The sequence below is a fragment of the Poecilia reticulata genome, linkage group LG7 (assembly GCF_000633615.1).
Source record: "Poecilia reticulata strain Guanapo linkage group LG7, Guppy_female_1.0+MT, whole genome shotgun sequence".
Taxonomy (NCBI): Eukaryota; Metazoa; Chordata; class Actinopteri; order Cyprinodontiformes; family Poeciliidae; genus Poecilia; species Poecilia reticulata.
In genome coordinates, this window is record NC_024337.1 from 24967560 (window position 1) to 24995163 (window position 27604).

At 38.2% G+C, this 27604-nt stretch overlaps 4 protein-coding genes across 22 annotated transcripts in view; 3 read left to right on the plus strand and 1 right to left on the minus strand.

The window, feature by feature from the left end:
- Positions 1 to 1316: 1316 nt before the first annotated feature.
- capza1b (capping actin protein of muscle Z-line subunit alpha 1b) lies at positions 1317 to 7001 on the minus strand. Its single transcript, XM_008413843.2, has 10 exons — positions 6835 to 7001; positions 5486 to 5549; positions 4926 to 4977; positions 4685 to 4748; positions 4389 to 4595; positions 4239 to 4318; positions 4040 to 4118; positions 3068 to 3139; positions 2895 to 2957; positions 1317 to 2798 (listed from the first exon to the last, which is right to left on the minus strand). Exons 1-10 carry the CDS (start codon positions 6871 to 6873, stop codon positions 2658 to 2660), a joined length of 861 nt encoding a protein of 286 aa, XP_008412065.1. The 5' UTR covers positions 6874 to 7001; the 3' UTR covers positions 1317 to 2657.
- A 916-nt stretch (positions 7002 to 7917) lies between these two features.
- Positions 7918 to 17556, plus strand: LOC103467450 (acylamino-acid-releasing enzyme-like). Of its 3 annotated transcripts, XM_017305566.1 has the most exons (23): positions 7918 to 8038; positions 8492 to 8621; positions 8699 to 8825; positions 8926 to 9013; positions 9600 to 9675; positions 9789 to 9880; positions 10363 to 10437; positions 10537 to 10674; positions 10780 to 10871; positions 10990 to 11030; positions 11705 to 11826; positions 11933 to 11993; positions 12085 to 12182; positions 12268 to 12319; positions 12440 to 12534; positions 12707 to 12845; positions 13713 to 13796; positions 14163 to 14243; positions 15212 to 15300; positions 15799 to 15986; positions 16128 to 16230; positions 16301 to 16407; positions 16967 to 17556. In XM_017305566.1, exons 1-23 carry the CDS (start codon positions 8027 to 8029, stop codon positions 17070 to 17072), a joined length of 2196 nt encoding a protein of 731 aa, XP_017161055.1. In that variant the 5' UTR covers positions 7918 to 8026; the 3' UTR covers positions 17073 to 17556. The 3 variants fall into 3 exon arrangements, with proteins under 3 accessions (XP_017161055.1, XP_017161054.1, XP_008412063.1); XM_017305565.1 differs by lacking the exon at positions 7918 to 8038 and having other exon boundaries at positions 8119 to 8621; XM_008413841.2 differs by lacking the exon at positions 7918 to 8038 and having other exon boundaries at positions 8121 to 8621; positions 12446 to 12534.
- An 868-nt stretch (positions 17557 to 18424) lies between these two features.
- Positions 18425 to 23136, plus strand: tlr9 (toll-like receptor 9). Its single transcript, XM_008413840.2, has 3 exons — positions 18425 to 18834; positions 19060 to 22029; positions 22117 to 23136. Exons 1-3 carry the CDS (start codon positions 18832 to 18834, stop codon positions 22321 to 22323), a joined length of 3180 nt encoding a protein of 1059 aa, XP_008412062.1. The 5' UTR covers positions 18425 to 18831; the 3' UTR covers positions 22324 to 23136.
- Positions 23137 to 24305: 1169 nt separating this feature from the next.
- The window catches only part of LOC103467448 (ERC protein 2), a 154557-nt gene continuing 151258 nt past the window's right edge, over positions 24306 to 27604 (plus strand). For all 17 annotated transcript variants that reach the window (XR_001776808.1, XR_001776809.1, XR_001776806.1 and 14 more), the window contains exons 1-2: positions 24306 to 24433; positions 26250 to 27382. Coding sequence is in view for 9 of the 17 variants with exons in the window: in XM_017305966.1 (XP_017161455.1) it covers positions 26516 to 27382 (867 nt within the window). In the remaining 8 variants the exon portion in view is untranslated. The remainder of the gene's footprint in view (positions 24434 to 26249; positions 27383 to 27604) is intronic.

A 27604-nucleotide genomic window follows, 5' to 3' on the forward strand; every position in this document is an offset into this window, starting at 1 on the left:
CCTTTTATCTGGAAATAGTGTGTTTATTCTTGCCAAACAGGTCTTGCCATACAAGTTTTGCCATACAAGGTCAACAGGTCTTGCCATACAAGTTTATTCCCCTGTATTTACTTTAGTTTCTTAGTTTATTCTTGCATTTTGTTCTTCATTAATTTCCATTTAGTTTCATTTGATTAGTATTATCCTCTCTTGGTTTATTGCTATGTCCACTTTAGTTTCTTTCCTGTTGCTACATTTATTTTATCGTGTTGATTTTTCACTGTTCAGCGTCGGATTCTCTGTTTTTATGCCATAATTCACATCAAGTTCATCGCTCCGTTTTGCCCGCTTCTCATGTTTCAGAATTTGGCTCAATGTGCGCGGCGGTTTTTTTTTTTTTACTCCCTAAAGTGCAGGGCGGTCGGGAAGCGTATCGATGGGGTTAAAGGCAGACTGACATAAACCTTTTAAAATAACGGAAACAATTTCGATATTCTGATTATTGAAATTAAAAATGCTGTGGTACCGTTGTTCCATCAAACCCGTTTCATGTCGGACCACTTGCAGCCCCGGTGTTAACGCTATAAAATGAACGCTCTCTATCGTGGTATCACCCATGGAGGGATTTCTTTATTTAAATGGGTTCATTTTTCAGAGGGATACAATGTGAGGGTATTGTGATTTTAGTAATGACATGTTTATAAGAGCGATTTTCTGTTGTCCTTCCATGGAAGCGGGCAGCTTTCAAATGGAAATAAAACACTTTTTAATATAAATTGGTGCTTTGACATGATCACAGAACTGCCAAAACATATGTAGCCTACATAAGTACCATACAGCAACGTCATCAGCCGTTGTAACGCTAAACTGATGCGGAGCTGCGCCATGAAACTACAAACACTGAAAAGAAGAGCTGCCATCGATACAGTTGCAGCCAAGCATGTTATAATGTTTCACAATACAGTTTTACCAAGTTGCTCAAAGTCTAAACTGGTATTATTGTGGATTTAAGGTGTAAAGTTTACCTTCGACCAAACGCCCCCCAAAGGCATCCCAGCGCCCCCCTTTTGTAAAAATGTCCGCCAGCGCCCCCTGCCGTTCTCTGAACGCCCCCTGAAGGGGCGGTACCGCCCATGTTGAGAACCGCTAATCTAGAGGCTTAGCTCTCGTTTCTGCTGTGATGCCAACAACCCAAAAACACAGAAATGAGGATTAGCTGTTTATATTCAATGTGCCTTTTAAAAACTTTTTTTTTTTTTTATTATCCAGTGGAAAGACATACTTTATTACCAATGGTGTTTATATCGGTGTACATTTATCAAGGAATGAAGTAAATATTTGGATTGTAAGTCAGTTTATTTGAACAGGATGGGGCAGTACAGCCTAACTTTGTAACTGATCGGCACACTGTTGTATTATACTGTATATTGACGTTTGAACACAGCACATAGCATAGCTAACAAGAAACTGATCAGGAGCCAGCCAACTCATAAGACATGTAGAACAGAGAATGATGTTGCCTGATAGGAGTCACGCTACATTTACAGTATATCATCTTGCCATATGGCGACTGCTTTGCATTCACTTGGCATCGACTTATACACAGTCAGAACAATTAGTGCAATGTACTAAGACTCCAACAAAAAGACAGCATATTAAAATAGAAATTTTACACACAAAAGCAGGAAGATGGAGTTCTTTACCATAGGAAAGAGATTTTGGCAAATAAATTTTGGTTAATATGACGACGCTTTCCTTCGTAACAAAAGGAAAACGATTTACAGCAAAGTTGATACCAAAAAGAGAGAACAGAGGATGTTTAATGGATGCAGCAGAGCAGAGTTGGCTTCATCTTACTTCTTTCGTCACAACTTGCATGAACGGAGAGATAACGCATTAGTGGAGCTCAACAGAGAAAACAAGTGAACATTCCCTCAAACCTGACAGAAAAAACAAACAGCTGTCGGAGCACTTTTACGACAGGGCTGTGTCAGGCTTTGTGCTGTATTTAAATGCTATGAATTTCATTTGGATTATGTGTCGCAGAGAAGCAACACTATAACCGTCTTTCTGTTGACATGTAACCTAACAATTTCCTTTTCTGACCATATAACAATTCCACTAGTGAAGTTGATTTTCAGTCCAATCATGCAAGGTAAACAATGACAAGAAAAACAACCCTTCAGAAAATTTACGTTCTACGAAAGTCAAACCCTGATATGAGAGTGTGTGCTTGAATTTTGTCAGCAGCTGGTTTGTGCCCTGTGTGCAGAGAGCTGTAACTCTGAACGCAGCTCGGGATTAGTTTCACAAAGACGAATATCTGAATTTTGCAACCTGAAGCTATGGAGTTCTGCAATTCCTTAAACAGAGAACAGTTTTTTTTTTTTTTTCACGACGCAGTCCTGAGCACAGCCCTGCACTGTCCGAACAGATAAAAAAAATAAAAGTAACACCGTTCTCCAAACCATGATCATTCTTGTTATTTTTGTAATACCAACACCTTCCTTATAGCAGACATATTTGTGCCCAACTGTCTGCAAACATTGAGTTACATTTTTATTTTACTTCCTTCCCCCGCATTAATAAAGTTATGCTTTGGTTAGTCCTTGCGCATATATAGATGGGTTGTGGGCCCACAGGAGTGTGCATCATCCTGGTCATTAACTGACCCTCTTCTAGACATTCTGCATTTCCTTGCCAATCTTGTAGCTTAAGATCTTATTCCAGTCGATCTTGGTGCGTGTGACAGGCAGCTGGCGACGCAGGGCCTTGAATGTCGTGTCAGACATGGTGTGGTAGTTTTCAATGATTGCAGTCTTGGGGCAACAAAACAGGTACCAATATTAAAATGTTTTTTTATGAACAATCGCAATGTGTGTAGGGTCAGGTATATAAAAATATCTGATACGTACCTGGTATTCGTTTTCTGCAGACCTAATTATGTCAATAAATTCCTTCGCAGTTTGGCTTTCACTCTGCAAGATGAAACACAAAATCATCCTTTTGTATTCTAACACTGCAGCTGAGTAAGTCATCTTAAACTGTTTGCAAATTATAGCAGAGATCATACAGAACTGTCACTTACAGTCACAGGTACTGAGTTTTCAACCTCCTTATGGCTGACCAGCTGGACGTTCCCATCTTCATAATAATGCACCTGAACAAAGACATAATGCTTTATTAGGATGTTTAAATACTAGCCCATAACCTCCACAAAACTCCTGTTAAAGCTCTCATATCTTTGAAACGCATCAACATCATTATCATTGAAATATAAGACATTTTACTAATGAAAGAAAAATAAACCTTTCGTGGTTTACACAACTTTTATGAAACTTTTCTGTCAAAACACCAGGACTCCCCAGTACTTCCCAGATCATAAGGAATGGGGAGAGTAACTCTATTCCACACAGCTTTACACAGTTGGTAACTACTCTATCATTAAACAGCTTCACTCTCAGGTTTTTCAAGGAGAACTACAGGAAAAACCTGCCTTCAAAAAGAAACCCATGGATTTACAACGGTTGAATCTTAGAATTAACAGGACTAAACAGGCGTCAGCTTTGCACAATCAGTAGCTATGTGTTGCAGTACTTATTCCCTCATACCACGCTGACCCCAGGATCCACAGCCTTTCAAGTTTAATCAAAAGTCTGCAGAACAGTGGGCCCTGCAGAACCGGGCTGGCGACCAGTGGATCTTAGTTCCTTCTGAGGGGTGAATTATCCCAACTCTGGCACATTATATGGAATTATCAAAGATTTTTAGTTAGGGGCATCCAATGTAGTTTTTCTGAGAATTTTGCTATACAATTTCGTAAGAGTCTTTAGCTAAACAATCCACAAAAAAAAAGTGGACAGGAGATTCGATTTATTGTTTCCATGATCAGAGTGAAATTTAGCTCAATATCCTTAAAAATATTGGTAAAGTCCTGCGTGAAGCAGAAAAAGCAAGTGTCTACAATTATTACAACATGAAATGGACGAGACAAAAATGTTGCACGTCTACTTTGAATGATTTATGTAGTCCTGATCTGAAATTAGATTCCCTCACTGACCTGGATTTTCAAAACTCCAACCACATGAGCTGTGGACTGACCCAGAGTCAGCTTCCATTCTGACCTGCAGCGACCATTCCTTTGTAGGAAAAAGCAGAGCAGGCATTACTTTGCAGGCAACACAAGGCTACATGGTAGTTACTTTATTAAAACATTTGGATGTGATATTAAATATTTATTTTAAGAAAGAGAACTGTACCAGAAGTTTTTGGGTTGAAACTGATGTCCCTCGATGCAGGCTATAATCGTCTGCTGACCATCAACTGTTTTCTCATACACCTGCAGCATACAGATATTATAAGTAAACGATGTTCAATTTTATGCAGCCCAAGGCTCTAGTGCAACATACCGTGCAGAATCCTGAAAGGTAGTGCTCTTTGACATAGACACTAAGGGCAGTATCACAAGCATCCCTCCAGCTTCTCAGAGCCCCCTCTCCGTCGTACGGCTGAACGTCGCTGACCTCTTTCCTCAAGTGATCGAAGCGAAACGATAAACGGTTACGAGGATCCAAGAAACGTCCCTGACCCAAGTCACCATGCTCTGTGATCAGGACCTAAGAAAAAAACAGTAAATCGACAAGAATACTGAAGAATTGCCCAGTATTAACCTTTTCTATCATTTAGTTTTCTGAACAAAGCGTACCGGTTCTTCATATCCCTCGATTTTGGCAGGAGTAAACTGATCCATGTTGTACTGGGCAAATGACCTGGGAAAAAAAAGTGTTTGAACAAAAACAAAGCCGACATTAAAAAAAGTCAAAATAATTAAAGAACAGGCTTTGCACAGACTTAAAGACAACACATTTGAAGATGTTCACACTTTCAAATTGACTAAATGATTGAATGATTATTTGCATTTCTGATGAAGGTCAGATGTTACTTACTGTGACGCCCCCTCTCTGAGGAGGTTGTCATTATTGAGAAGAAGCCGAACATCTAGAGAGACCAAGAGAAACCATTAAGTGCTTTCTAGAGGGCAAACAATTTAAAAAATGTACAATAAAAACTCATTACTAGATTCTATAATGATTACTACATCATCATTTTACTGTAAAAGCTTTTAGCAAGAGAAGTCCTTCAATCTGGACCTGCACATTGGCCTTCACATCGAGGCATTTTCTGACTCATCAGTACTGGGTTACTAAACTGCTATTAAACGACAAATGCACCTGTGTACGGAAATTCTTTTTTGTTCAAAATTAAACACTATTACTTATGAATTATTTACAAGTATCCTATTAAATAGGACCTTTATTTCTTGATAAAGTGTTTATTAATTTAGTAATTATTGGTAAATAACAGCATCATCTGTGAATAAAACGGCTTCCATAGCTGTATGGTGTAATTTGAGGCACATTGATAAATAGTCAATTTTACTGGAGTCAGATCATTGCCAATAAAGATTTGTTTTACTTAAAACATTCAGGACGTGCCAACTTCTTACCATTGAAGACCTCATTGAACTCTCCAGGTGGAGCATGAGTCACAAAGTTGGCCGCTATGCGGACCTGAAATAAAATAAATTAATTCATACAATTATTATATATTTGAGAATAAATAACCATGGTTAAAAAAATAATAAATACACTAGTCCAGACAAGCTCAGATTTCATGACATACAGTGAAAAAAACTGCACAAAATCGATCCTGGAATAATAATAAACTACTGCAGTATTCAAACCCCAAACACATTATTATTGAGATTTTTTTTCTACTGTGCTGAATAAACTCTTTCCACTGTTGAACTCATGAAAGCATTGATAAAAGTGTCACTACAATATTTAATTTGAAGAATAGCACAAGCTAAATCTATTATTTAAAAGTCAACAGTTTTACAGTGACCATACGTTATACAGTAATGAACATAACTTTTTGCCTGACTAAAATGGTCAACAATGTAATAAACATATTGAATCAAAAGGGTATTCAATTGCACAGTAACTAACTGAAGAGCAGAAAAATCTCTTAATTTCTGATGTCTATTAGACAAACGACTTTAAAAAAAAAAAGAATTCCAGAGTAAACATTTGTTTAAGTTGTTTATACCTTTGTAAAAACAGTAGCGTCACCTTTACCTCTAACAGCGCAAAGTCAACAGACCTGTGGAGTAGTTTGCTCATATTATCAGAGGAATGTCGCTCAGCTTGCTTCTTTACTGTGTTAAAATCCCGTGTGTCTGTATTCTGACCATATATGTCGATTTACCTTACGTGGCAGAATGGCAGTTCAGACTTGTATTACCTCTTCTATGAACTTTACCAGTCCCTGAGATCATGTAAAGTGAAGTGCCACTGTTGCAGCTCACCCTAAGCTGAACGTATCTATAGTGATGTCAAGCCGAGTGAAGTATTTGAGCTGCAACTGAATCTGTTTGACCCAGAAATCCACAGCAAAAGTAACGTTAGCTGCTAATGTTAGCTGACTGTTTTTTTTTTTTATGAGGGGGAACTTACTCAACCCATTTTGAAAAAAAAAAAACAATATCGTGGAAACCACAATAAAGTTTGAGGAAGTACGAGTTACTGCTTCAGTAAAAGTCATGTCATGTTACTAGAACAGGGCGTCGGACAGGTTAACCACCCTCAATAACACTTGATACCGCGGCTAGCCAAGCTTCTCTAGCATGGGCTGGTTAGCTAATGATAGCTTTAACACAAGTTTACAATTTCAATAAGTTTTCGGACTCTGACATTAAATTTCCAGCCTGCGATATTTAATGCATAAAAACCTAATAACTTATTCGACAATACAAGTAAGATAAATAAACAGAAAACAAAGAATTAGCGTTCAAACCTTCTCTTCATCTGACAGCGGCTCCTCAAAGTCAGCCATCTTGGCTTCCTGTAATATAACCCCACCTACCCCAGCTGACTGACAGGTTCACTGCAGCGGCAACCATCGATTACCTACAGAAAAGGCCTTTCCAATATTTAAATTTCGTTTAAACAAATGCGTATGCATCTTTGTCTATAACTTTATAAGCAGGGTGGAGCAACTTTTTAAACGGTAAATGAAAACTAGATAGACATCAAGCGGTAGCTATGTTTCTTGTCTTCTTTCCTGTTCGACAAAATAAGAGACATTCGATATGCCATGTTACATCTTCCTAGTTTGCCTTTTAGATTCATTTTTATATTACGATATAAAATCATAATATGTTAGAAACATTTTATAAAAAGAAATTTAAGGGGACAAAACCTCATAGTTTTAGGCAAGGTTTCTGCTACATTTGCGCTGGAGAGTAAAGGATGCGCGAGTGCGTTCGCCGTATTGTGAGTGGTAAATTCGTCTTAGAAGTTAATATTTGCTTGAAAAAAAGGGAATTTCCGAACAAATGAATAGGTTGTTGTTTACTAGTTCTGTCATTAGTATAAATATCCATTAATCGTTTTTACATAGATTATTTTCATAGAAGCATTAGGGATTATTTAGATAAAAATGAACAATTAAGTGTGCTTGAATTATCTAACCTATCTCTCTGTGATAATATGCCTACTTGATTTAATTTTACTTATAAAAATGAACTCAGTTCCCATGTTTTGTTTAGTCAAAAAGCTACAACAGAGGAGACACTTTAATTTTGTTATTCAAATGAATTGTATAAGAATAGCGATGATAAGCATTCATATTATTATCAGAAGTGGTTGACCATATTTAAGTTAGGGTTGACAACGAAAACTGACACTATTGTGGTTTAAATCACCACAGTTAATGCTATTTGTCAACATATTGGAAATATGTATTGAATACACACATTTATGCTTCAGTAACAGAACACACAACGAATGATCTAATTTATATTGGCATAAATATCCTGCACTGCTTTCAGGCCTAAAATAACGAAACATGCCACTCACAATATGGCGAAGGGGTTGACGTACGGTATTCACCCTTATCCAGCGTCTATCCTTTTACGGCAAAGTAAAGCGCTCCCTCCATTGTGGAGTAAATTGGACTGTATTTAGCGACGCGTACGGTTCCTGCCATGGAGTCACAGGTATGGTTGTTAGAAATTGTCCAGCAATCCTAAATGTTTATTAAGCGTGCATGGCAGATGTTGCATAGATTTAACCTTAGAGCTATCTAGAGTACATTGAGTTTCAATATTATCAGATGTAGTCAGTGTAAGTCAAGCTAGCGAACAGATGTAGGGTTCGTAGTTTTCTTTCACTTCCATCAGGAAGTTCCTGGTCATATGGCTCGAACTCCTAAATCTCTCTAGAATAATCCACACTGCCTTGATTACTTACCTTAATGCAAGGCTGTTGCTTGAGGCAACAAATCGGGGAAATACTACATATGCTGACTTTTGTTTTAATTGCTAAACAGTGTTAAACGTCACCAACTTTTCGTGGATGGCTAGCGACCTAGCCTGGAAATGAATAGGACATTGTTCGCAGTCAAACATTTGTTTTCACTAAGGCGCAGTTGTTCTTCTCTGCGCTCCCAGGTGACAACCAACCCGGAGGAAATTGCCAAACTCTACAGAGAGCTCAGCCTCTTTCCCTCTTTAAGCAGAGCAGACGTGGGACCTGTTATCACCTCTCAGTATGGAGGCAAATACAGCAACATATACACAGGTACAACTGACGTCTGTCACATCAAACATATTTCCGTTTCTATTAGATTCGTATAATTTCTGAATTCATGTCTGTAGAGTGGAGCCAGCGTGATCTGGAGAGAAATGAGAACGTCAAATTCTGCAGACAATACATTGTCTTCCATGATGATAAGTCGGTGGTCTACTCTGGTACTTCTGGAAACTGTACTGAAGTCAAAGGAGAGTATGTAAAGTGTTATTTTATCTTGAGTAGACATACTATCTAATTTGAGTCATAATCCAGGAAAACTCAACTGTATCTCCTCATTTGTTTCTCACCTCAGACTTCTAAGTAAGGACTCTCCCTCCGGTGAAATGAAGGCAGTTGTCAGAGAATGCACGGTCAAAGGAGAGGAGAAGCAGTTTCTGGAGGTGTGTGGCTCTCTGGTCCTGTTCAGATGTGGGTGATTTAGATAAAAGCAGTCCTTGGTAATCACAACCATTCACGTTTGGCATTAAAACCCATCCATAATGATTGGATTTCAGTTAATGTGCAAACAAACATGTTGCCATATCACTTTAGAGGGCTTTCAGTTGAGCACAGGTTTTTTTGTGCACATTGCACTGTCCAAAAGTAAGAAAATATGTAACGCTCAGCTATAGGTAAGGGTTGCTTTCTGACTGAAGCAGGATGGGACATTTTATAGCACAGTTGCAGCAGCAGGTACAATAAACTCCCAAACTAACTAAAAGAAAAACACTGCAAAGAAAAGTCACTCATCTGTACTGTGTCCAATAATCCTTTCTTTGCAAAATGTCCTCAGTTGCTATTTATTTAACCCACAAAGGGGTTAAATAAAGGGAACTACACTTATTGTCCCTTTATTTAAGGGAACTACACTTATTGTCCTTGTTCCGTTTCACTTTATTTCTAAAGTATGCAATTTATCTCTGTCTGAATAATATTTACTCAGTGTTTTTTAATACAGATGTATTAAATGTTTATGTTTCATTTTAGATCTGGAGTAAAAACATCAAGGTGAAGAGCATCAACCTAACAGCTTTAAAGAAACATGGCAAAGTCTATGAGGATGGTAAATCATGTTCAGAGAAAAAAAAACCCTGCTTTTTACCTGCAGTTTGTTTGGCAGTTTGCTGTAACATCTGGATTTTTTATTTTATTTTTAATTTTTTCGCACATTCCCAGAGCAGTTTGGCAGCTTGGTTTGGTCGCACTCTGAAACGCACCTCTTGTATGTTGCTGAAAAAAAGAGGCCTGAGACTAAATCCTTCTTCCAGGTAAGATGTAGATGGAAAAAAAATTTAAACAGATTTTATTATTTATTTTTTATGCAAATAACTACTACAAGGCTTTACACATATACGTTGCTTTACACAGTCAGGAACATCAAACAGCGGCTTCTTTGGTCTTTAAAGTTTTATTTTATTTCCAAGAAAGGTTGAAGTTCATGTCCCGAACAAGTCATGTAAATAATTCACACTTTAAGGGCACACACCAACAAGATTACCACTGGCAGAGGTTAGCAACACTATTACCCAATCAGAAAATTGCGGCAAACTGGTTCACTCTTTCATAATGACTGAACCTGAGTTATTTTCCATTGTTTCTCAAAAAACAACATTCCTTGTCTGCATCTATTGTTCTGTGACCGAGGCAGCAGTGATGCGTGTTTTCTTTCCTTTATGAGATACTCATGATGAGAGATTTCAGATTGAGGGGCTAACAACCTGCCGCTGCATTTCTCATTTCGTCTTTACAGACAGAGTTGCCAGAGTTGTCCTCCATAGAAGATGAGGAGGAGACCATGAGGGTGGAGAAAAAAGACACGGTTAAAGTGAATTCACCAGATTGTAGTCAAAAATTGAATTAATCCTGTTGCATTTCACAGCACCAAGTGCTACATTGTAGTCGTTGTGTGAATTTCATCCTGCAGGGGGAGCAGTTTGTCTACTATGAGGACTGGGGAGAGGCCTTAGTTGGCAAGAGCTGTCCAGTGCTGTGTGTTTTGGACATAGAGGGGGACAATGTGTCTGTTTTGGAAGGAGTACCCGACAGCATCTCACCTGGACAGGTTGGCACTGCACTGCAGTGAATCCATCTTTGCATGAATGTTTGTGTGCCTTTAATGTGGTAATACATTTTTTTGGATTTTAATCAACTGTTTTCATCTCTCCAGGCATTTTGGGCCCCAGGTGACACAGGTGTGGTGTTTATAGGCTGGTGGCACGAGCCTTTCAGACTAGGCCTGAAGTACTGCCCCAATCGGAGGTGCTTATCGAATATAGTACCAGCACACAGCAGCTGGATTATTAAATTAAAATTGAGTTTAGTTGCAATTGAGTTCAAACGAATGCACCCGTTTTAGTATTTCTGTTGTCGCTTTCAGGTCTTCTTTGTTTTATGTGGATTTGACGGGTGGGAAATGTGGTAAGCATGAATTGTTTGTATAACATTTGTTATCAATTCAACACCGTTAACATAAGGTGTGATGGAGCTGTAAAGCCTCACTTTCTGATTGGTCTTTCGCATAAATTGTTGCTTCCTGTTGACTATAGTAACATCTTTTAAGTGCATCTAAAGTGTTGGCAGCACATATGTGCAGTAGTGGAAGGAATTTCTGAAAAGTCGCTAAAACAGATGCATGTTATTAAATCATACATTTTTATTTATTTATTTCGCCTTCTCATTTTATGCATAGAAACTAGATGAGTGAACCTAGAAACATGTACTTGTTTTTGAGTTTTTTAACTCAAGAATAAGATTACGTCGCAGGATGCATGCTTTAATGCATAAATGCATATATTCCTGTAACTCCTTAATTTTCTGTTGTAATCACAGCTACTATGGCTAACGAAAAACATGCAGCACATCTGACTTCTTTTACATGTCAAATTTCTTAAAAAATATAAATCAGCAGGTCGTGCCTCAGATAATGTCCAGCTACTACTGGGCATTATGCGCACTATGAAGCAACTGCGCTAATATTTACATTGTGAATACACGCTCATGGAAAACATTCCGTCTGTCATCTTAGTTCAATTTAGCATTGACATAGCTGCATGAAGTTGTTGACGTATATGTTTATTTGTTGTCCGCAACAGAGCAGCTTTCGTCGGACACCAGTGCGGTGTATTCCCCAAGGCTGAGCCCGGATCAGTGCCGAATTATTTATCTAGAATGTTCTGTATATGGGCCACACATGCAGTGCTCCAAGCTTTGTATGGTAAGAAAAAATTGGAGCCTTTTTTTTACGTTTATTTTCCAGTTTTCTAATTGGAAAGAGTGTATTTTAGTTTGTGAATTTTCTTTGCCATATTCTTTTTTTGCAGTACGACTGGTACACTAAGAAGACCTCAGTGGTTGTGGATATCGTTGGACGACCAAGAGAAGGTAAGTGGGAACATGAAAACATACATTTTACTTATAAGTATGTAGTAAGAGTGTAAAAAAATTACCTCATTGGCTTTTTATGACTTTACAGATGGCTTCACTGGCATCTACAGCAGTGAGTTGTCACCAAAGTGTTGGTCAGCTGACAGTCAGCGGGTTGTTGTTGCTTGTCCTCAGCGCAGCCGAAAGGTATGTGTAGTTTTTACTTGTCATGTTCAGGGCGGTTAAAAAAAATGTAAATGTTTTTTCCTTTTTTCCTCTCTTTGTGCTTTAGGATCTCTTGGTGGTGGACACGAGCACAGGAAGCATCACCTCTCTGACTTCAAGTTAGTCTCTAACTGTACTGCGTTCAATGTGATTCAGTGTTGACAGTTTCACACCGATTTATTGCAGTACGTTTGTCACAGTTACTGATTTTATTGTTGTATATTTATGCCAATGCTTGGCTGTAGAGTCTGGAATTGGTAACTGGTGTCTTCTGAACATCGAGCGAGATCTGATGGTGGTCAGCTGCTCCTCTCCTAACTGCCCTCCAAATCTGGTAGGATGTGTGTCTTTGCTAAGAAAATTGTGATTTTCTTAATTATTCCATGCAAATGTCCCATTGGATTAATGGGGAGTTCTCAAAACTTATTAAAGGAACTTTATGTAACGCTGCAGATTTTCTCTCTTACACCCATGTGCTTTTTTTTTTTGTTGTTGTTGTTGTTTAGAGGGTGGGCTTCCTTCCAGGAAAGGATTCCCAAGAGGAAGTGGTCTGGGTTACTTTGGAAGAGTCTCAGACTTTACCAGATATTGACTGGCAGATCAAGACTTTCACTCCCTCAGAAGGACTAGACAACCGTCAATATCGTAAGATAACTCTTTGGAATATTTACAAAGTAATATTTATTAAGAACTGTAACTTTATTGTTGCCCGTTCTAGTTTTATAATATGAACTGACAATTTTTTTTTCCATTTTTGTTTCAGTTATTAAACTTTACAATGAAACTACTAAAAATTGTCTTATTTTCAAACTATATGTGGTTTAATAGGCAACTGTCCTGTAAAACATATCAGGCAGTGTTTTGGTGCCACTAAGGTTGCTGCTTATTTTTATTTTTAAGGAGACTGTTTTCATAAAACTAACATATGACATAAAGTCTGACTTTCTTGTACAAGTTGTATTTATTAGAATGGTGGAGAAAATTAAAAAAAAGTATTTTATTCTCAGCTTTTTGATAATTTACTCCATTGAATTTTTTAAAAATGCCTTTCGTCTAATTTGATTAATTCACCGCTAAAAATAACTGCATTCTTGTGTTATTTCCACAGTAGCAATAAAGCAAATTGGTAATTCTTTGCTGTTAATGCCATGAAGCAGTGTACTTAACTAATTAACTAATATATAGCAAAAAATGTAGAAAATTCTCTTATTCCAAGAGTTTTTTTTTGTTTTGTTTGTTTTTAACAGTTTGGGTTCTGAAATGTTGAAATGTTCTTGGGTGGGTAGTAGAAGTCATACCTACACAATATTCAATGTTTAACAACGGCATCCATACTTGTAATGAAATATTGTTTATTAACCACAGTGCAGTTTTTGTTTGTGAAAGATCAAATGCATAGAAAATATTGCTAATATGCTTGCAAACAACACAGTAGTATAACTATTTGTTAACTATTCTAAGCTTTGCTACTTGTACTAATTCATGCTGCTAACATGTTTTACTGTATTTCAGCGGGCATTGGCTATGAAGCTGTGCTGATGAAACCAAAAGAAGTGAAGGAAGGAGTGAAACTACCTCTGATTGTCCTCCCTCATGGTTCGTAACTCGGATAGATGGATGGAAAAAAAAAAGTCATTTTCCAAAAGAGCTTACATTATGAAGTAATAATAAAACCTAGGCTATTAATCCCTACTGGGTTTATTTTTAGGCTCTCTTCAGTCAAGAGCTTCTACTGATCAGATTGACATTGCAGACAGTAGTTGCTATGACAATGGTGCTCCTTGTGGCAAAGTGTTACCTCATTTGACTGAAAACAAGCTCAGTAGTTGTGACAGAGATACACCTCTGTTTAGTTTAATTACACATTTTACAGTGTTTTAGTTGTGCATCTGTTGCCATGGCCACCGGTTTCTAATTGATCATGTGAGGCCTGTTTCACTGTTGATCTGTTTCTCTCATCAGGAGGTCCTCACTCTGTGATTGTAGCTGAATGGCTTCTGTCTACCTCTGTGCTCTGCAGGATGGGTTTTGGTGTATTACTGGGTAAGTTAGGTTACAAATGTTGAGTGCAGCTTCATTAGATACCTGTTGAAGCATAAGAAACTATGACGCTTTAAACATAGCACTCGGCCTTTGGGGTTACTTTGAACTCGGTTTTCAGAGAATACAAGGATTGCTTCCTGTTTTGTGGCCACTGATACTGGTTCAGTTGGTGAGAGCCACTCATTGGCTCATTTTTATACATTTTTATCGCTTCATTTATGCTTTTTCTTATGGAAGACTGTACAAGAACCTTCTTTATATAAACTTTTCTGGAAATGCCTTTCAGTTCAACGTTTTTTTCCACAGCTCTTAACATTAAGTGTTTATGTGTCCTTTCTGTGAGCATTTCTACAACATAATAACACTATAGATTACTTCAGGTGCTTACTTTAGGTTGAGGGTAAATTGCCTTTTTAAAGAAAACTTACAGGTTCTTAGGAGTAGGAATGCCTTTGAAGTCTGCTTCTACTTTGATTATTTAATTGGTGGAGGAAATGGTAAAGGTCGTGTGTGGAAAACATTCTCAGATAACAGTATCGGTCTCTCTGGAAAGCAGAAGTTGCATTTGCAGTTCTAGAGCACATAAACCCAAAGACCTAATTGAAAAAAAATCATACCTGTTACCAATATGAACTGGTAATAGGTCTATATCTTTGAAAAAATCTCTGTGATATTTGTTGTACGAAGCAGCCAGTATGAGTTTTCTCATACACAAGAACACAAGAAAGATTCGCAAAATCGTCATTGTTCAAAAGAAAAAAATCGTCATTGTTCAAAAGAAAAAAAAAAAAGTATTTTTCAGGTAACTTTATTTCAAATCCTCAAAGAGTACAGTTGTTGCATAAATAAATCTAAGAAATCTTCGTTGAAATTTAGCATGCATTTATCTACATAGAAATATAGCTAAACATTACCAGGGATGTTGGTGCTTGTGGGATTGCTTCTGAATGTGCGTTTTCTGTTTTTAGTAAACTATCGTGGCTCTCTTGGTTTTGGCCAGGACAGCGTCCTCTCACTGCTGGGCAATGTGGGTTCCCAGGATGTCATGGATGTTCAGGTAAGAACATAGCCAGCACCATTTGAGGACCTAATAAACCCAAAAAATAAGCCTGCTGCTGGTAAAGTTCAAGTCCTCTCATTTTCCCAATGTCCATTTTCACAGTGAATTTATTTTTAAATACTCTCTCTACTGAACTGGAATTACTCTAAATTACTTTGTTTTGATGTATAACAAAAATTCTAATACATTTCAATAAGGTTTTACATTTTTTTGTGCACAATTGGATTAATTTCTAAGCAAACAGAAATGAGCCTTAAATGCATCTTTAGCTCCTGCTGAAAACAAATTAATTTCAGTATTGCCTTTGGTAATCTGTTAGTGTTTGTACTCTATTGTTCTCTATATATAATGACTGAGTAACTATAGATGTAAAACATGGCTCATAGCAACAGAGCTCTTTTTAGATGTTCTTGTTTTGTTCTCCCTGGATCACTCTCTCTGGGATTTACAGATTGTCTTTTACAGAGTCTGTCATTTGTGTTTTACTTCCTCCAGGCTGCTGTTGAAAGTGTCCTAGACGCTGAGTTTGACAGGGAGAAAGTGGCCATTTCTGGGGGCTCCCATGGGGGGTTTCTAGCCTGCCATCTAATTGGCCAATACCCAGGGTTCTACAAGGCCTGTGTGGCTCGCAATCCTGTCGTCAATTTGGCCTCCATGATTGGCAGCACGGATATCCCGGATTGGTGGGTCTAGTTGTAAAACATCCCAACACTCTTGTCTGTATTTCGGTGATTCCTGTGGTGAGAGTCTTGAGCAATTACAAAACTGTGGTGTTTTATAATTGGTTTATGTAGACGTGAATTAAATGTTGACTTTTTTTGCAGGTGTGTCATTGAGGCTGGATACGATTACAGTCCAGATTGCCTCCCTAATCCTGCCGTTTATGAACAGATGTTGAACAAGTCCCCTATCAAATACGTCCCTCAGGTACATTTATGTAAATCTGTCTTTACTGCTTTTGTTGTAGTGATCTCATGCAAGTTATAATCTCGTTAAGGTTCGGACCCCAGTGCTGTTGACTTTAGGGGAAGATGACAAGCGTGTCCCTAACAAGCAAGGAATTGAATACTACAAAGCTCTGAAAGCAAAGCAGATCCCTGTTCGGTAAGCACTGACCAGGCGCCTCATGCGTAACAGACTGTGTAGCTTACGCATTAAAAGTTGCCATAGTGACATAAGTGCGGTGCGAAAAAAAAGTTCAGTTCTCTAAAAGCTTTCACACACACGTGACTGCGGACCTTCTCTTCAGACATCCCTATTTCCGTCACGTGAGCTTCCCTGTCCCTGCCCATAAATGCATGTGTAATTTTGTATAAGTAGCCGGAAGACTCCAGTTACATGTCCCAATGACAACTGCCCGTGTTTCCCAATGCTCACTTCACGAAACAAATAACAGCATAACTTTTCAGCCTAATTTAAAAAACAGACAGCATGCCAGATAGTTCTTTGGAAGGCCTATTTCTAATGATGCATATTTTGAACCAAGCCATCGTACCACTGCATTTGTTGGGCACATCACGTACATGTTGTACATTTACAGAATGGAAATGCTTTCTATTCACAAAGGCACACTGAGTTACAGGGTGGTGCCCTTATAGCAATATGAATGCAGTCAATGTGCTTTGCTTTTTGTTCATCAATGCTCTAACATATGTTTGCACAGGTTACTGTGGTACCCTGGAAACAACCACTCTCTTTCCAAGGTGGATGCAGAATCAGATGGTTTCATGAACATCGCTTTGTGGATAATTCAACACTTAGGTCTGTGATAGTGACATAACGAAGATGGCTGTAATGTGCAAAAAGACTAAAGGACATTAGTTTGTGTATGCAAACTTATTTTTGTTATAAGGCCCAATCAAAAGCCAAAACATTGACAACTGATCTACAGCTAGCATACACTACAACTGTGCGTAACCCATAATGTACCTGTGGGTATTGTTGTTAATTTTGAGTATTGCATAAGAGGATGACAAACAATTAAAAAAAATTATATCACACTTGATTAAAAATATTTGACTTAATGGAAACATTTTATTAATACTGACTTGATTTTTTTTTCTTCTGTAATTTGAATCAAAAAACCAAAAGGGCTTTTAATTATTTCGACTTTCTCTTTGATTACATGAAAAGAATGACATTTATAATCAGTCTCTTTTTTTAGAGATTTTCTTCTGCTTGGGTGATTTTTTTTTTTTTGTTAAATCTCTTGATTGTACCATTTTGTGCACTTAATAAAACAATTGGAAGAAAGCTCTTTGTGTGAGTCAAGTTTTTTAAATGCATTTTTGTATAGGTGAGTTAGGAGACTTTTCTCTTCCAATAAGCTTGGGTAAAAGCGCTTCTGAATGCACCCTAAATTACATGTCCAGGTTGAAAGTAAACATTTGACCACAAACTATATGTAAACAGGAAGAAGAGGCTTAGTTGTTTTTTTATTATTATTATTTCTGTTCACATAGTTAAACGTTCTGCAAATAACAATATTTACTTTTGTTATTTCTGTTTGTAAGTGAATATACTGTTTGTGTTTCTAGTAAAGATGCTACATCTGTGAGCCACCACATGACGCTTAGCAGTCCCTGACTCCCCACACCAATGCATGTCAATAAATTTAGATCGAGTGATAATTTTTAGAAGCCGCAGGGGAAGTGGTACATTTTCACAGCTGTAATAGTGTGTCTGGTGTTTTCACTACATGTCAGTATACGTCATCCTGCACAAAATGTTACTTAATGGTGGGAACCATTACAAAGGTGTAGCACTCGTATACGATTGAAAAGACATAAGCATTTTTCTTGTCTGACAGTAAAGAGTTTACAAGGTAATATGGAGGAATAGTCAAACATTTCAGCAAACTATTGTGAGAAGGTCCAAAATTTTAGACTAATGTCAAACAGTTTATGTAATACCTCTGCCAAATACTATAAGGAAATGTATGTCAACTTGTGAACTTGAAAGAAACTTACAACAGTTTTACCTTAAATAGAAACAGTTAAGCTAAATGTCAGACACTGAGAAAAAAATGTTGTTTTTCTACAGTGCATGTTAAAAAAATGTGCAAGATAAAACCATTTAAGTTATTATGTAATGTGATCTCAAAACTGTGTTGTGTGATTAATACCCCAAAGCCCAAGACACCTACATTTGTTCAGAATTGAAGAATTTCCTCTCTCTTCCCTTACAGGAAATCAGTATCTTAAAAAATGTAAAAAAAAAAAAAAAAAAAACACTTATTTTTAACATAGTCTAAAGAGCGAATTATAAAAACACATAAAAACAAATATTATTTTAAAGTGTATTAAATTACTTCAGTTAAATCTGCAGCTGATGTTCCTCGTTCCTTGTTTTATGTCACATGCTTTGCATCAGGCTACTGCATATTTGACCACATGGTTTCACTTCTGCATTCATCTTACTTCGTTTTACTGCAGACACTTTTGGGCAATTTACACCCTGTGTTCTCTTCAAGAGGAATAACGTTTACAAAGTTTTTCTCAAACTATTATGATTTGTTTTTAATCTGATATGGTAAGTAACCTTTTTTCTACCCTTGTAAATGTAGTGTTTCCCTTTAAAAATATTAAGCTATGGAACTGGATAAATTTTACATAGGGAATTAAAGTGTGTTTGCATTGATTTTAAAGCTCCTTTTAATGCAATATTTATTCAATGTGTTCATAAACTTTCTTAAGTTAAACTGCATGCTTCTACAGTATTTTCTGACTATTATTGAAATTTGGTACACTTTTTCAGGCTCCAGAGAAAGTTCTTCTTATCATGAGTCAGTTTCTGCTATATGGAAACGCAATCAACATTCAGTTTTTTCCATGTGACGCCGATGTGAATTCAACCACACTGGACTGCTCTAACAGACCTATCAAGCACATCCCGATCATTAAGGCTGCGACTGTTTTATCAATCGATTTGAGTGGCACTAAGGTGCAAGCAGTGAGGAACCACGCATTTGCAGGTGTCCCAAACGTTAATATTTTGAAAATAAAAGGCAATTGTCTCCCAGGTCAACTTAGACTCCCAGAGCAGCAAGGATGCAACATGGAAATTGAGCCTCATGCCTTCAAGTACCTTAAAAATCTTACATCTCTGCACCTGCCGGGAAACAGCCTCACATCTATACCAAACTTACCTGAAAACTTGCTGTTTCTTGATTTGCAGTACAATTGCATCTTTAACATATTTGTTCCTTTAAAGACTCCAAATCTAGAGACTCTGCTACTCTCCAAGAACTGTTTTTATGCCAACCCCTGCAACCAGTCTTTTTACATCAATGCAACCGTTTTTGGAGGATTACCTAAACTCAAAAACCTTACATTAGGGTATGATAATGTAACAGCTGTCCCAAAAGACCTGCCAGCCTCACTGAAGGTGCTGGATTTAAGAGAGAATACAATGACAGAGGTCCCAGAAGGGTCATTTGCCAACCTCACAGTCCTTGAGTATCTGAATTTGGAGTGGAACTGTCAGCGTTGCGACCATGCAGCGCGACCCTGCTTCCCTTGCCCACAAAATCGCCCTCTTCTGCTGCATCCCAACTCACTGTATTCTGAAAATAGCTCCATCACATTTCTGAGCCTAAGAGGAAATTCTCTAAAAACATTTCCAGATGGCATTTTTAGGCCGTTGAAGAATTTAAAGGGACTGGACATCTCTGACAATCTCCTGGCATTTGCTATACAAAATGGCACCTTTTTTCAAGAACTGACCAGCCTCACTTGGATTAGCCTCATTTACAACTATGAACCGCTGAAGACCTTTGGAGAACTGGATCTCTCTCCATACATTGGCAACATATCGGGTCTGCAAAGGCTTTTACTAAGTGGGAACTTTTTCCATACCATATCAAAAAATGGTTTCCATGTTCTGTCTCAACTCAAAAGTCTATCAAAATTAGAACTGAGAATGAACTTTATTAGCGAATGCAATTTGACTACCCTGAAGCAGCTACCATCTCTCACTGCTATAGACCTGTCCCAAAATATGCTGAATTTCCTTCCATGCTGTTCTGAATCATCTGGAACTGCAGAACCAGACAGCTGTCAGAACCAGAACTTGTATTCAGGTGATTTCCAAGACGTACACACTTTCATACCAGACAGAAAAACAAGAACTAGTAGCCACATCTGGCAATCTGACCAGTCTAATGGACCAGAAATGACAGATAGCAGTGAGTGTCAAATTCCATCTCTACCGAGCTTTAGAAATAGGTATTGTTGGCAAAAGCTATCTTTTGACCTTTCTCAAAATGACATCTTATCACTTAATAAAAGAGTGTTTTTAGGCATGGAAAATGCAGTTTGCCTAGACCTTTCTTACAACTACATGAGTCAGACATTGAGGGGTGGGCAGTTCAATAACATGACAAATTTAGTCTTTCTTAACATGTCCTTCAATAGACTGGATCTTTATCGTGATGATGCTTTCGGTGAGCTTCGGTCCACATTGAAGGTATTAGATGTCAGTAATAATGACTTTCACTTCAAGATGAGAGGAATGGGCCATCGTTTTGAGTTTCTTAAAAATCTGACTAACCTGGAAGTGCTTAGTCTAGCTAACAATGGCATCGGGATGCGGATAGATCAAAGGCTGCTCAGCAGGTCCTTGCAATACCTCTACTTCAGTGGTAATCATCTGGACATCATGTGGAATGCTGACTACAACACATACATTCATTTCTTTCAGAACCTAACAAAGCTGAAATTCCTGGACATCTCCAGCAATAACCTGAAGTCACTCTCAGCAGAAGTACTGTGTAACCTCCCAGTGAGCCTTCAGAACCTCTGCATCAGCAGAAATTCCATGAAGAATTTTCCCTGGCAAAACATTTCAGCTCTGAGCAACTTATGTCATCTGGACCTAAGCTACAACTCTCTAAGTAATTTGGTTTCACAGGAAATAAAATTTGGAGACCAATTTTCCTTTCTAGACCTGAGTCACAATCATCTTACCTCAATTCCTGACAATTTCTTCAATGAAGCAAGGTCTTTGCAGCATCTGTATCTCAATCACAATAAGATAAAAGAGTTGAACCATCAGCGTCTACCTGCACCCTTTCAAAAGGGGAGCACCCTTCAGACACTCACCCTGCACGAGAACCCATTTAAATGTGACTGTAATACTTCATGGTTCGTTGTCTACTTGCGGACTACTCCAGTAAACATTCCTTATCTAACAACACGAGTGCGCTGTGGATACCCAGACTCTCAACAAGGTGTGATTCTTCTGTCCATAGACCAACATTCCTGCCAGGACATCTTCGGTAGCTTAGCCTTCCTAGTTTGCTCTTTCTTAGCTGTGACATTTACTGCTCTTCCTCTGCTGAAGCATCTCTATGGCTGGGATGTGTGGTACTGCCTGCAAGTCTTCTGGGCAGGACTCAAAGGCTACTCCCAGCTGCCCAGTGGTGTTTCAGATCATCACTACGACGCTTTTGTGGTTTTTGACACCGGAAATTTCGCTGTGAGGGATTGGGTTTACAATGAGCTGACTGCTAACTTGGAATGCTCTGGCCACAGAAGATTTTCTCTCTGTTTAGAAGAGAGGGACTGGATACCTGGCCTCTCATGTATCGATAATTTACACAGTGCTGTTCACAGCAGTGTGAAGACAGTGTTTGTGCTGTCCAGGAGCACAAATGGAACTGAGATGGTCAACGGTGTGATTCGACAAGCTTTCTTCATGGTTCAGCAGAGGCTTCTTGACGAGAAGGTATTTTCCCAGTTTTTTTTTTTAATGCTTTGTGGATGTTGTAATCTTTTCATAGCCCTAAAATATCTCTGAAACTTTCTATTTAAGGTTGATGCAGCTGTGGTTGTTCTCTTGGATGAAATGTTTCCAAAACTAAAGTACCTCCAACTGAGAAAGAGACTGTGCAGGAAGTCTGTGTTGTCCTGGCCGAGAAACCCAAGAGCTCAACCCCTTTTCTGGAACCAGATGAGAATGGCATTGTCATCTGATAATCTCAAGTTTTATGACAATAACATGAGTGAAAGTTTTATATGATTGTTAAGTGAAATAATTAAGGTCCTGGGAAAGTATTTACCTTCTTACAGATTTGCTCTGTTTTTTTTTTGTTTTTTTTTCATCAAATAAATTTTTATATCAGACAAGGATATTTGGGGTTTAAATACAAAAAATAAATAAATGTTTTCAAAAATGGTGACGACCAACCTGGTGCAATATGAAAAAGTAATTCCCTCCAATAATGCTTTAAGTCTTGGTACTAGAAGGAAATTTGCCCACTCTTTTGCACAGTTGTTGTAATTGAACCATATTGAAAGCCATCCAGAGTAAATCCTTAAAGTCATGACACATTATGGCAACTGGACTTCACTTTAAAACCTTTATTCCATTTATTTAATAAGTGGTCCAGGTGAACAAGTTTATTTGAGTTTAATGTTACAAATAAATGACAATTTTCCTCTGAATTTTCTGGTAGAGAGCAGAATTCATCCATCCATCGATTATGTATTGTCTGATATAAAAGTTTGATTTATTGAAGTGTCACAAAAAAATTCAAAAACAGAAGAATTTAGTGAGGAGGTAGAAACTTTTTTTTCTGGACTGTATTGTAGAATTTATAATTTTCCGTCTGACCTCATTTTAACAAACTGACAGTTTCATTAATGTTTTTTTGTTTCTTTGTCTGTATTTCAGTTTTTGGAGCAAAATTAAACTCTGTAGCAAAACAGATGATGGCTTGTAATGGTTTTTTGATGTCACAGAAGGCTGAACACAAGTGTGATGTCGTAGTTTATGTAAAAGACACAAAGACAGATAAGTTTACCACCCTATAGGCCTCAGTTTTCTTTAAGATTTCTGAGCTGTATTTGTTGCCACTAGGTTTTTAAAGTTATTCTTACTCATTAAACAATTCCAATTTAATGGTTTCTGTTTTTCATTTTTATTAATTTATATTTAACTCTTAAAAGATGTGCTGAAGAACAAGTGGGTCGTGGGTGCTACGAAGGTAATTGGAATTCAGTTATGGCAATATACAAACAAATTAACATTGCTTTACCTGCTTTATTAAACATTACAAGAGAGTATGTGATGTACCTGCAAGATACCCACCACTCTGAAAGTTTCACTTCTCTTTGGTTGGGTGGAAATGCAAAGCCTGAATAGTTTTAAAACAGAAATCAATAATAGTTTTGGAATAGCCCAGTCTTTTGCAAGGTGGAGTGGGCTACTATTACCAAGTGAAAATGCCAGATGTGCATGGATAGTCCCTTTCAAAGAAGTTTGAATGCTGAGGTGTATCTTTAAAGAAAAAAACAAAAAATGAACCTAGCATCCAATATGTTTGAAATGTATTGTAGAGAAGAGGATCCCAACCCTTGTCCTCGGGTCACACCGTCATGATCTCTGATGCATTTGAAGCCATATTGACAAGATAAGTTGATTCAGTTTGGCAGGAGAAGGGACACATGCTAAATATGCTTACCAGTGAGTGCTAATTTAAAAGACACAAATGAATTATTTAAATCATGCACACATGCATGATTTTCTGAATTATAAACTTGCATGAAATGCATTCACAAAACTTACAAACTTACCTAAAATGCATTCACAAAATATATATCTATAAAGACATCTTAAAATCACAATTGTAATAGTGGTAGCAGTGCGACAAGTATATTAAACAAAAAATAACTTTTGTCTATGTTTTTCCCTACTAATAAAATAAAATAAACGGTTTAACTGTTTTACATTTTTATTTGTGAGATTGTACTGCTGGAAGAAAAGATGCACCCATTTTTTTTAAAAAAAAACGTCTTTGCCAGATGTGTCAGTAGGTATTAATGTTACAGTTTATGTACTCTAATGAAATGAAATGATCAAACTGCTTCACTGACGCATGTGATGTGTAGATTTATGAATATTTGCCTTAACATGGTATCTGTGTGGAAAATTAAATCGTCCAATCACTGCTCGCTCGTGCTGCCCCACCACAGCTCTTGCTCGCGCACGCGCCAGCTGGGTTAGCGCGCCCACGCGGACCCGATGGTAGGACAGGTCACAGCTGAGCCGATGAGATCATGGAGGCTGCGCTGAGGTCGGACGGGATACGGCCGACGGGACTGAGCGGTGATGGAGAGCTGCCTGTCCGGTAAGATGGAGCTGCGCGTACAGGGCGCACCTGGACTTTTTTTTTTTTTTTTTTTCGTAAGGTGGGAGCGTTATGTGATGCTATTCTATGAATATAAATTAAAATTGACTGCGGTCAGTTTGCGTGACAGATTATTTCTTATGTAAGATACAAGCTCGGACTCGTGTGGCCGTGTATATGGTAGAAACTAATCCTTTATGCCGTGGTCGTAGTAGAATTGTTTGGGCGTCTGTGCCCGGCTTGCGTGGTCACTTATAAGGTCTTCTTGGTAGGTTGTTCGTATAGCTTTAAACTATGTTAAACTACTTATTAGACCCTTTTATTATGAATAATAAATTATCATGCTTTGAAGGTGTACTGTTTTCGCAGTAAGGGTGGTGACTTCACTTTTATCTCCACAGCAACAACTGGTTGTCGACTCCAAAGTAAGCTGCAGGCGCTTGTGGACTGATTTAATGCCAGACGCGCATTTAAATCGAGCATTCCCACCACCTTTCAGTTTCCCTGTCCGTATTTGATTTGATTTGATTTTTTTTCCTTTTAAAATGTAATACATTTAGCGGCATATACTTCGCTGGCATTCACTGTAATGAACCAGCTATTTGTGGCACCTCCACCTCAGCATTTGTAATATAGAAAAAAGCTTTACTAGCTAGCATGTGTGTGCTTTCTTTTTTTTAACCATGTGTAGAATTTATTTTAGCATGGTCTCACTTTGAATAGAAAAACTGCGTAGTACATTTCTATAAGCCCAATTTATTGTCATTTAGACAACTGCACATCTCATGTACAGGACATTCCGTTTATTGTCCCGAGCAATAACAGATAAGGGATTGACAGCTATGTTATGATTGACAGGCAGATTTAACCAGTCCCTCAGTTGTATCCTGTAAAGGGACTCCAAGTACCCAATCCTCTTAGATTAGAGGAGGGATTATGATTTGGATTTGCCTCTGCTTTATAGTCAGTTCTCAATGTCTGCTCCCCCAACATGCTGGGTGTCTAAAGGAACTTTTTTATTTGTCTGAAAATGTTAATATAGTATTGTTTTTAACATGTTAAATCCAAGAAGTTTCTTTATTACCATTTAATATGATACATACACATGTATTAACAGTCTGCTGATTTCATGTTGATTTCTATCACATGATGTACCAAGGAGTTGGCCTAAATTCAAAGTACCTATTTTCTGTCCCCTATTTATAGTTGAAGCCCGAGGTGTGTACAGCCTTTCAAAGTCTGACTGTAAATTTGAAATTGGCCCAGAGGGATGGGATGTAATGAAGAGCAGTCTTTCAATTCTCTTTGCAGTCTCTTGAGGCTTGATTGATTCATTGAGCATTCCCCACAATGTTTTCTTTTTTTGTCAGACTTCTGCAGACATTTAAGTTCTCATTTAATACTCTTTGTGGTGCTAAATTAATCACACCTATCCACATCCTTCCTTTTCACTTTTGCTTTGGGATGTAGAGACTACTAATGGTTTGTACTTAAGACACAGTGAGTGCTGATTTAAGAGCACTTAGTTGTTATCTGTATTCTGTTACTGATCCATAATCTCATTATTAGCAAATAAGTTGATGTCCAGTTCTCCCAACATTTGCAATTTCTGCAGTGGGAAGAAAAACACTTAATCTTGAAGTTGTTGAGTAGAGTTTACAACTTTGATCGCCTTTTTGAAAAGAACTGTATTAGCGTGAGCATACAAATGGTTACTATTTATAGTTGTGTTGGTTTTGCCCCATTTTTAATCTCTTATTTCTTGTTGTTGTATTTCTGTACTTCTTGTATGTCTGTCTTACTTTTTGCTGCCTAGAATCCATGATGACCTGCAGTGTAACTGAAAGTCCAAGACATCTTGCCTATGTCACTTGGAGCCTCACTGCCAACAGCCTCATATTTTCTTCACAAAAGACTAAATAAGTCTCAATTCCTGCACAGTCAGCTATGGACAAGTGAATAGTGGGCAGTGAATAAGTGCCCTTTATTATTCCCATTGCTTATTCCTATTCCACAAATGGATAGCCCAGTTTTCCTGTCTGTGACAATTTGCTTCCAGATGTTATATTTTGCCATACAACCATGCCTTTAAACATAAGAGCCAAGCCCTCGCACGGCAAGCTGACTGCTGCTGCTGCAAAGAGTGGTGGGCAAAATGATGGCAGCTCATCTCATTCACGCTTCTCAAGGTCTGCAAAACAGGGAAAAGGTAAGCAGGCTGTCAGCTCAGGTCCTGGGTCCCGATCAGGACTTGAGCCTGGCTCTGTGTCAGGGGGCGGGCCTCCACCAGCAGCTAAACTGACCGGAGCACAAGGTTCAGTTTCAAAGCTTGGCTCAAGACTCAAAGTCAACACAACCGCTGATAAAGGATCAGCTCGTGGTTCAGCAACAGCTCCAGGTGGCAAAACCATGTCCATGGAGAACATCCAGTCTTTAAGTGCGGCCTATGCCACTTCTGGCACCATGTATCCCAATGAGCGGGAGTCCTTGGAACCCTCTGGTGGATACCCTAAAAGTACCATGACATTAGGGCGGAGTACCAGCCGCTCGTCTTACACTGGCCGCAGTACAGCAATTGGAAGCACCCCAAACATCACGACCTCTGGTATGCATCACATATCAGACTCTTGTGGAGACCAAACTGTGTTTTCTACAGGAACTTCCAGTTTGCGACAGAAGTCTGGAAGATGCACACAAACACTGGATTCGGATGATCGGGGAGAGGTTTCCACCTGTGATCTCCAGGCTCAGCTGAGGGATCTGCAGAGAGAGAATGAAAGTCTCCGGAGGGAACTGGATGGAGGAAGGGATGGAAAGACAGGCTATGGCACGAATAGTGTTAATTTCTGGAGCCCTGATGTAAAGAGAGACAAGGGGAGTAGGCGTGAAGAGGGAGTAAGGACGCCAGCTCTAAAGGAGCAGTGCAGAGTGAACCAAGAAGATTTACAGGTGAGAAAGCAGACAGCCACAGTGCCTTATCCACTTGAAGTTTTACATATTACAGCCTCAAACTTCAACTTATTTTATTCGAATTTTATGATACAGATCAACAAATAATGGTGTATAATTGTAAAGAAAAAGGAAACAATCTTGCATGGTTCTTAAACACTGTTTCAAATGAAAATCTGAGCTTTGGTACACATTTGTTTCTTTTCTTGCTTTTCTTTCTTG

What these genes read in the sequence shown, in the direction of transcription:
- capza1b (XM_008413843.2), bottom strand. Translation starts at nt 6,873, where the DNA reads ATGGCTGACTTTGAGGAGCCGCTGTCAGATGAAGAGAAG. An exon ending in TCGAGGGATATGAAGAACCG is followed by an intron (nt 4,596 to 4,684) that starts GTACGCTTTGTT and finishes TTTTTTTCTTAG; the next exon opens with GTCCTGATCACAGAGCATGG. An exon ending in AAAACTCAGTACCTGTGACT is followed by an intron (nt 2,958 to 3,067) that starts GTAAGTGACAGT and finishes TTCATCTTGCAG; the next exon opens with AGTGAAAGCCAAACTGCGAA.
- LOC103467450 (XM_017305565.1), top strand. Translation starts at nt 8,420, where the DNA reads ATGAATAGGACATTGTTCGCAGTCAAACATTTGTTTTCACTAAGGCGC. An exon ending in AGACTAAATCCTTCTTCCAG is followed by an intron (nt 9,881 to 10,362) that starts GTAAGATGTAGA and finishes TCGTCTTTACAG; the next exon opens with ACAGAGTTGCCAGAGTTGTC. An exon ending in TTTGACGGGTGGGAAATGTG is followed by an intron (nt 11,031 to 11,704) that starts GTAAGCATGAAT and finishes TGTCCGCAACAG; the next exon opens with AGCAGCTTTCGTCGGACACC.
- tlr9 (XM_008413840.2), top strand. An exon ending in AGAGGCTTCTTGACGAGAAG is followed by an intron (nt 22,030 to 22,116) that starts GTATTTTCCCAG and finishes TTTCTATTTAAG; the next exon opens with GTTGATGCAGCTGTGGTTGT.